The following is a 9,137-nucleotide window of genomic DNA, read 5'->3' on the forward strand; positions in this document are numbered from 1 at the left end:
GGATGGAGTCGATGAACGTGGAGGGGGACAGAGGAGTTTCAACGGCAGGAGGGTTCCCTGGGCTGGCCTCCTCTATCTGGGGGCTGCGGGTGGGACTAGGGGGTTCTTCTTTGATACGGACCACAGGACTACTCCTGAGAGAAACAGAAAGAAAATCGGTAAAATACTCACACTAACACGTTCTTGATTTCCAAGATCTGCTTCCACACAATAGGGCAAAAAACTCCTCGTGACTGCTGCTGCCTTTTCACATACAAAGCCTCCAGAGTCAGCTACAAAGACGAGGTTGAACGAGTACCTAAATATTTCTTCTCTGATTTCTGATCCTAATCAGCTCCCCTGACACAGCAATGTCTTGCGCTGTTACTGCAACCTCAGCTCATTTCTTGCGGCGAAAGGTCCGTGAGGCTGCTCAGCCCAGGGCCCGCCATGCTGTCAGCTCTCCGTAGGTAAAGTTATTGGAAGGAGGGGGGGATTTCTCTTCAACAGTCCAGTTAAAACAATACAGCTTTTGATGTGGACATAGTCTAAATAGCACAGAAGTAGCACAGCGTATGTACCCTTTATTAAAGTCACCACGGAGACGTGCATGACATAATCACCACCATAGCGGAGGCTGTCGTGGTTTAACTGCTCCCACAAGGTCAGCGGAGCGACTCCTTTGTGCAGACAAAGCCTGGGATCGACCTTTTACATGAGCACCCAGGCGTTTTCAAACGTACTGTTTTTATGGGAAGGGAAGACGGCTTCTCTGGTCAGCCCTAATTTTGCCACCCAAACTCCCTGATTTGGGGGTGTAAGAGGTGCAATTAGTCCTACTGGAAAGGACAGCAACTACAAAAGGACAGAGAAAAGGGCCATTAAGCAAACATATGGTCTATATTTAAGAGCGAGTGTTCCTGGCAGAGGGTATTAAAGGCAATAAATGGCATTTGTGGGTGATTCAGCACCTCAGGGGAAGCGCCAATGCCAGGAATAACCTATTAAAGAGGAAGCAAAAAAAGGAGTCGGGAGACCACAAGGTGCTAAGGAAAGACGGGCCCTTCTCGCCCGAGGAGGCTCAGAAAGTTCGAGAGTCGCTGACGCTCGGTGTGGGAGCGGGGCTGGAGGCAGTAAGGGCTGAAGCGCCACATCGAGGGAGGCAGCGAGAGGCTTTCACTGATGCGGGATGGCGCCGGCAGAGGCACACGAGGCCGAGTGTTACCTGCGGCATCCGAGGACAGCTCTCACCTCTGCTAGGGCCTGTAAATCAGAAGGAGTTGCAAACACTGCTGCTAGGTGCTGGCTGACCCGTATTTGCCTCTTTGCCCGTGCTGTTTGGGATAGAGCTGATGCTGTTATTCTCAGTCACTTGGGAATGAAGCTGCTTTCTGCACCTCCTCCTTCGTGCAGCAAGTTTATAAGGGCAGGGCAAAGCCAAGCCCGCTCCCAGGATGTTGGTAATTTCACAGGACGGAGCGGACGGGCCAACGAAGACGGCTTCCGTGTGGAAACCAAACTGTGATCCCCCCAGGCAGGTTGACAACAGACAGGGGAGGCGGAGGAGGGAGCGTTGTTTGGAATAAAGAATTCACGCTGAACAAAACGAACCAACCAACAAAATAAATCTGCTGGGATGGCAGCGCCCTGAACAAGACTATCCTGGAGGGACAGGTCCAACTTTACCCCGTAAAGTCCTGGTAAGGTAAGCAGGATTGAGCCCAACCACCCTGCAGGTCCCCTGTACCAAGGGCTGCGCTGTTTTCCAGCCGACGTTCACAGGGGATTCTTCACGTTATATCGGCGTTTGACCACTCAGCTCATCGGAAAACACTTTCTCCCTAAGCAGACAGCTTCAGATTTTATGAGAGCAACAGCGTACCTTTCATCGAGACTGCCGCTGGGAGATGCTGAAGGGCTGGACTGGGCCAGCTCGGTCACGTCGGAGATAATGGGACCAGAGTTGGCTGAAGAATCCGGGGAATACAGGTTGGAGCCGCTATATGCTGGGGAAGAAGCCTGAAATGACAACCACAGCATTCGCGGTGTGAAGCACGAGGCACGTACCGTACGTCGTCCCTCCTATGTACGGGAGATGGAGCGGGAGGAGGCACATCGGAACAGACCCCAAATCCTGACCCACCCAAAGGCGGCGGCAATGTGGGACTCAACACAATGCCTAGAAACACACTACTGCCAACCCAAAGCACTACTTAAACATAAAAAAATACAAAAGTATCAGACTTCTGTCCTGTAAACTTCATTTTCTTGGAAATAACGGAATTTAAAAAGTAAAAATACTGGATTATTTTTCTGGATCATTCACACTGTGGCTTTAGAAGCCCAGATTTTCAGCCTTCCCCTTCTACTAAAACTCCGTCCTCTTACTCTTAAATGAAAGCTGAAATTCCTATGACTGAGCCCTACAGATCTAAGAGGCACAAAGATTTCCGCGCCGTAACAGCACATGAAAATGGCTGCATTTTGACATCAGTCTTGTTAAGGAGCAAATTAATTGAGACATTTGAGTGAACCCGAATCCCCTCTCCTCTTCGTGTATCAGCACGTGTCAGTCCAGGACACGCAGGAAAACCCAGATCAGAAGATGCACCCAGGAGTGTCCGGATTCCAGTAGGGATGGGGAGGATACTCTGGTCCGTCCTGACCCGCAGATAAATATTTGACTGTCTCCCCTTTAACGCTTGCCTGTACTGCACACACTGTAACTTGGCTTACACCAGCACCACGGTAACCTTCTTGATCGTCACTTAGCACAGTCGAGACCACAGCGCCGACACGGCCCCTCGGCTCCCTCATTATTAAAAAAACCCCTAAAGAATACCCCAAAATGATTCCACCTCACTGCACGCCAGGTGGTACACGCAGAGATGCTCTGCAGTCTCTCTGCCTTGAGGGCTCGGATCCCCACATCTGTCCGCACGTGCCTCCTGCCCAGATGGGACCAGTCCCGCGAGCGGGAGCGTTCCTGCCCGCCGCTGTGCTCACCGACACATCAATCAAACGGGCAGCCACCGATTTAAACCTTTTATCAAACCTCAAGTGCCAGCCGTGCACGGCGTGTGCGCTGCGGAGCGTGCAGACAGCACGCTGGCCTTCTCTAACAGCATCATGCCCTGGTCTGCACCATGACTTTTGGGCTACCTCTTGTTTCTGCAAGTCGGAGGCTGCATTTTTGAGGCAAAAAAGGGTCTGGCAGCTGTTACACAGATGCAGCAGCACTCGGGGCACGGAGGGAGCTGCTACTTGGTGGCAGCGACGTGAGATCAAGTCCCGACAACCGGTCCAGGATTGATCCCAGCTACGTCAAGGTCAGGACCACCCGTGCCTCACCCCCGCTAAGGTCCCATGCCACCGTAACTGTCTGGTTGTGAAAACACCATTTTTTTTCCCCCACTGTCAAAGCAGGGACTAAGGCAGCGTCAGGATCCAGCGCAATCGTTGGCAGCTCGCTCTGAAAAACTGCCCAACTACCCGTTCTCAGTTCTGTTCAGAGCTGAAAATCATAAACGCTTAAGCATGAGAAAGGATGACCACCTGTGTTTCCCATAATTGGGACAATCCGGTAATACCTGGAAGAGCTCCCGGTGGTTCTGTGTAAGTATTTGCTGCATGCAAGAATAAAGGCACTTTTAAAAAGCAGAGATCACAGGATTAGACGGGAGCTGGAATGGGAACAGAGAGCTTCCACAGAGGGTGGTCTAACTGCAGGAGAGCTCTTTAATGGGGCTTAGCTATTTTGGTTCTCTGTTAAAAAATTCATCAGGATCACCTTGGCACGCCAGGGCAGCTCGATGTCAGGAGCCAGTGGCTCGAATCCGCTGTCCTGAACAGGACGTCCCTGCAGCAGCGCGGGCAGGATTGTACCTTGGAATTGGGGACAGCTTTTATTTCGCTACCAACAGCCGATCTGAGAGCCTAGCTATGTTCCCAGCTGTAAAGCCTTGGCTCCTGGACTGCGGCATTGCCAGAGGATCAGTACAAAGAAGAACCTTGATTCACACAACAGCTTTAGCCAAGAAACACCAGCTGGCTTTCCCGTGCCAGGCAAGCCGGGGTGCCGCAGACCAAGAGAGAGGCCCTGAACTGAAGTGGTGCAGCTTCCCAGGGCGCACGCTGACACGAACCAGATCAAACAGAGAGCCTCTAAAACAAAAACCACCATGTCAAGACATGAGATTTAGCGGATTAGCATAGGCCTGAGGTGATTAAAAGCAAACAGCGACCAAACGTGTCTGTCGCACCTCTCCTATCAGCTAGGAGTGCTGAGCCGGCCAGCTCGCCCTCAGGGAGCGCCACGGACGCAGCTCTCCGGCTCTTTGGGGACGGGATGAGTCTCCCAATCCTCGCGGTAAGTCGGATCCCACGGCTGGAGACCTGCACGGCTCGGAGACGGGCAGTTCTTAGCATTCAAAGCATCGTGCGGTGTCATCACAAGAGGGTTTTTACGCGCAGGCACACTGCAGCTATCAGGTGAAAAGGGAAATAGCAGCGTAAGCGACCCCGCTCCCCTCCTCCGGCTTATGAGGCCGAGCAGATGCAACACGCACAGGCCTGGGAGCGAGTCTGCAGTTGATCTGAAAGAGGATTCAGGGCCAGCGTGAATGGGTTTGGAAGAGACTCCGTGTGTTTGTTGGCCATTGAACAGTCAGGGGAACGGCGTCAAAAGGATGGGAGAGCACAGACAAAACCTCAGGGTTCTTTGGGAGCCAGCGGCAGCTGACGGACAGTCCAGAGCATACATTTACAGAGACTCCTCCTAGAATGGCGTGTCACCATGTCCCATGAAGCCACCTCCAGCATTCACCCACCGTAACAAGGTCTGAGCAACGTCCACACCCAACCACGAACTCCTTTCTTCTGGACTGTGCATCAACGGCATCTTGCAGGGGACCCCTTCACCTTGAAAGCTTCTGCCTTCTCTCATCTCCAGGCTTGAACGCCACACACCCCTCCTGACACGGGGGATTATTCCGTGCACAAGCACCGGCTGGCTTTGCTCCGCTCCTCTCACCTTGCTCCCTACTTCCACAGACACAACTCAGCTCTGATCACTCGCGTCTTTGCTACTTCAGGCCTGTGTCTCAGCCAGGTTCTGACCCGTAATGCCTTCCCTGACCAAAAGCAGTCTTCTTTGGAGGGAATGACGCTAATTATACATGGTCACACGTTAATCAGGCAATAGGAGCAAATGTTTAGCAGGGACTGACTGACATCAGGTGCCCTTTGTTTGTGACAAAACTAAAACACGGACCAAGCCGGCAGATGTAAGCTAAACAAGAAGGCACCACTGTAACCCATCTCTGCTTCCAGTGGAATTCCGATAACTGCTCGCTTGGTCTGCGAGCCAAATCCTCAGCCCCATCACAACTATCGTTGAGAATTACCAGCTAACAGCTCTCTTTCCCCGTTGGCTGAGCCAGAGTGCAGCTGCCACCTTAAAATACTTTGCCAAACAAAACAAAGAGGTTGTGAGCAAACAGTTGTACGAAGGCAAGGCCAGCTGGAGAAGAGCCTCAAACGGGTCCCTCCTCAGGAAGCCGTGTCCTCGTCCCCCTCTCCAAGGCCAGGCGTTACTTACTGCGTATGGGGATGAGCCGTGGACGTGCTCCAAGGAGTACTGGCGACTGTATTTCGGCATGGAATGTGCTGAACTGCTGTCGTTCAACATCAGGGGGCTGCAAAAGATTCCCAAACACCACAGGAGTTACCGCGCTGCCGGCACCGGCTCTCGGGCACCGCCACCGCTCCCCGGCAGAGTCCCCCCACCGCCCCAACCCCAGAACTGGGTACCTGCACCCACCCGAGGGGCCAAGGCACGACCGTCCCCAGGTCTGGGTGCCCTGAAGGGGCAAGGGACCACGGGGGTTGGTCGTGTCAGTACAGCAGAGCAGGCGGCCCCCATCACGCAGGGGAACACAATGAGCCCCCCGTCACCAGCCCCTGGGCTCCATTTTGCAAGTCTATTGAGCAGAAATGTAAAACCTCAGGCCTCAGAGGACTTCTTTATAGTCCCTGGTCACCTCCGTCTGCAGGGCTGTATTGTCAGCGCTCTGCTTGGCTGCACTTCCCCACGGCCAACTGCTCCAAAGATGGATGACTTGTGGTCAGCTGTGACACAGCCACTTCTGTGGCCCTTTTCAAGTACTTGAGTACTGTGGAGAAACTCTTTCTCCTTACAAAATAAATCATTTCAGCACGTCTTGGACATTATCACCGTATAAACCACTATCTTCATTAATAATAATCAAGCCTGCTGTGGTGTTGTCTGCCATATGGTGCTGCTGGGCACTGTTCAAACACAAAAGGACAGCCCTGCGATTCGACAGCCAACATGGGACACGGTGGGGGCAGGAACAGGCACACACCAGAGTATCTGCCAGTTCATGGGCGAACAAGTGTGAAAAACCAAAAAAATCGGGTGGAGGATGAGCCCATCTCACAGGACGAGACTGGAAGAGCAGGGCCCGTTTGGCCTAGTGCAGTCAGACGAGAGACAACAGCAGAATCACGTCAAAAAGCCGAAGAGGGAAAAGTCATTGTGCTACAGCACAACCTTGGGACAGAACCGGGGGACTATTAATTGGTCAAAGCAAATTAACCGGGAAATGCTCTTAACCGCTTAGGGCACTTAAGTACTGAACGGCCACCCAGCACAACTAGTGAGGGGCAAAATAACCCACAGCACGTCTGAGGGCAGGCTGGATTAGTTTGTGAAGGTGTCACAGCAGCCTGCGACAGCAGGAGCCTGGTCTGGATGCTCCCACGTTTCCCTTTCGGCATTAACGACAGGAATATCACGGCAGCGCCACGAGACTTATTTCGGCAGCGCAAGACCCCAGCCCTCGCTGCGTGCGCTGCCGTAGCGCAGCGGTTAGCTACGACGTTGGTTCTGCAGGGGTTTCTGTGGCCTGGATGGCAAACCCTTCTTGGTATCAGTCGCATAGCAGTGTTAGCTGGTTTTGGCTGGAGCAAGTACTTGAAGGCTCACATGATCCCAATGACCGCTGTCCAGTCCTACCCCACTGGCAAGGCTGCTACAGGAGACAGAGATCTGGGGGACCCACTCTGCTGATCCTCTCTTTATTCTCTCAGACAGGGAATCTTTATCTGGATGTAGAAATGCAGACTTACATCTTCCTCTTCACCCCAAGAATACGGTTGGATTGCACCAATGAAATCAAAAACTGGATAAGCTGTGAGGAGAGAAGACAAAAAAAAAAAAAAAAGGAAAAACGTGTTATGGTGCGTGCAGTACTTGGACAGAAATGGCTCTGGGGTCGTTCGGTCCCCGCGCTCAGAGCAGAGCCGGAGCCGGGCGCGGGGAGATGTGGCAGAGTGCCGACCGCAACCCCGAGCACAAAGCTGACGGCTAAGGGTGAAACCGTTTCGTGGCAGCCAACTGAATTCTGCATTTTAACACTGCCAACCCAAATTTAGCCTCTCCCCGCTGGAGAATCTCAAGGTAACAGGAAGAAAACACAGCGATCAAAACTATCCTTAAACAGAATTAACGCTGCGGCATCCCACCGATCCTGCAAGTGCCCAGCCTGGTCGCTACATCACCGCGTACAGGAACGTGAGAGCATCCCGATCCCTCCATCCGGAAGACCAGGATTTACCTTATTGACAACTTTCTGCTGCTGAGCGTGCTTCTGCCTCAAGCTGGCTACTTCCCTCCACAACGCCTCATTCTCGCTGCAAGAGAAGAAAAAGCCATCTGAGAAAAAAAAAAACCCACAAAACCAAACCCACAAAAAACCCGCAGCCTCTCAGGCAGAGCAAATAAAGCGCAGGGCAAGCTGGAAAACTGCAGCAGGGGATTTGCCGACATCTCCAGATACTGGCTCATTTACAACCTCCTGGGGCTGCGGGTGAAATTGTGTTCATTAACTTTGCTTTGCCATCATTTTAGCTTGCGCAGCTCCAGAAACAGCAGCTATTCACACGTGGGCAGTAACACAGCCTTACCCAGAGATAGCGAGCAGTTCACATCTGCTACAAGCCATTACCGTGCCCTTGCGGAAAGGTCCCCGGTGACCGAGCTCAATCTCCTTGATCTGGCCCAGGTGCACGTGGGGCCGGTTATAAATCGGCATCTCTAGAGACCGGGGAGGGGGAAAAGCCGAGGAGGAGGGAGCTCCGCACCCCGGCAGAGACCCAGGCTGCGTCGGGATGGAGCGTGGGCTGCACAACCTACGTACCGAGGAGCTGCACAGCACCTACCCCTCGGATTTCCTCCTCCTGCAGCAGCCATTCCCAAACTCTACACACTTTTTAGAGCTCCATATTTGGCCTTTTCTATGCATATAAATGAAAACAGCAATGATCGGGTTTGTGTGTTCTGTGAACATAAAAGACAATGGAGAAATTAGCAATAAACCTACAACATTTTCTCGTATTCTTAAGGCTACTAGAGCTCCAAGGAGCTCGTAGGTGACACGGTTGAAGTTCTACGTTTACGGGACCGCAGCACTGATAGGATCTCAATGCCAGAGAGTTACTCTACAAGAAAACCGGCCACTTCAAGCTTTTTTTGGGGGGAACGACCCCCGCCTCCCGCCCCCAACCTCTGTGGGATCTCAACTGTTCAAGTTACAATCTCCCTTTCAGGTTTTAATTCAGGGACTTTCCCCTCCGGAGGGTTTTGAACCAGCGGTGACAATCTAGGAGAGGCCGGACAGCTTCCCTTGGACTTCAGGGAGGAGGAGGAGGAGGAGGAGGATGGTGCCCGGCAGACCCTACCTGGAACGGGGCGGCCAGAGGCCCTGGGTTGTACTCGATTACGATACACGGGCACGCCGAGCCCTTGGCAGAGCAGAAGGGTGGGCAACAAAAACTCAGAGAGGGAAAACTCACACGTAATCACCCCTACTTTCTCAAAACGGGCTATCGCTCGCAGATACACCAAAAACGTCCGAGTAAAGAAGGCGTTTCCCCCTCGGAGGGCACAGTCGCCCCGAGCTGCCTGCTCGCCCGCAGCAAGGGCCGAGCTTACAACCAAGGGGCCGCGTTTCGGCTACGGCGAGGGGCGGTCGGTGGTTTTGGAGCAAACCCAGGGCATCCCTCAAGGCAGCGCGGGGACGCGAGGGGCCTCGGGGCTGGGGAGATGGGGCTGCCCCTCGTATCGACGGGTACAG

General features: G+C 53.1%; 1 protein-coding gene across 1 annotated transcript in view; it reads right to left on the bottom strand.

The window, feature by feature from the left end:
- The window catches only part of LOC104163387 (heat shock factor protein 1-like), a gene marked incomplete at both ends in the record, with an annotated part of 65,250 nt that overhangs the window by 9,737 nt on the left and 46,376 nt on the right, over positions 1-9,137 (bottom strand). The window contains 5 exon segments of the mRNA XM_009702388.1: positions 2-134; positions 1,862-1,998; positions 5,579-5,675; positions 7,132-7,193; positions 7,620-7,695. Coding sequence (XP_009700690.1) covers positions 2-134; positions 1,862-1,998; positions 5,579-5,675; positions 7,132-7,193; positions 7,620-7,695 — 505 coding nt within the window.

This window comes from Cariama cristata, unplaced genomic scaffold, assembly GCF_000690535.1.
Source record: "Cariama cristata isolate BGI_N322 unplaced genomic scaffold, ASM69053v1 scaffold6666, whole genome shotgun sequence".
In the NCBI taxonomy this organism is placed as follows: Eukaryota; Metazoa; Chordata; class Aves; order Cariamiformes; family Cariamidae; genus Cariama; species Cariama cristata.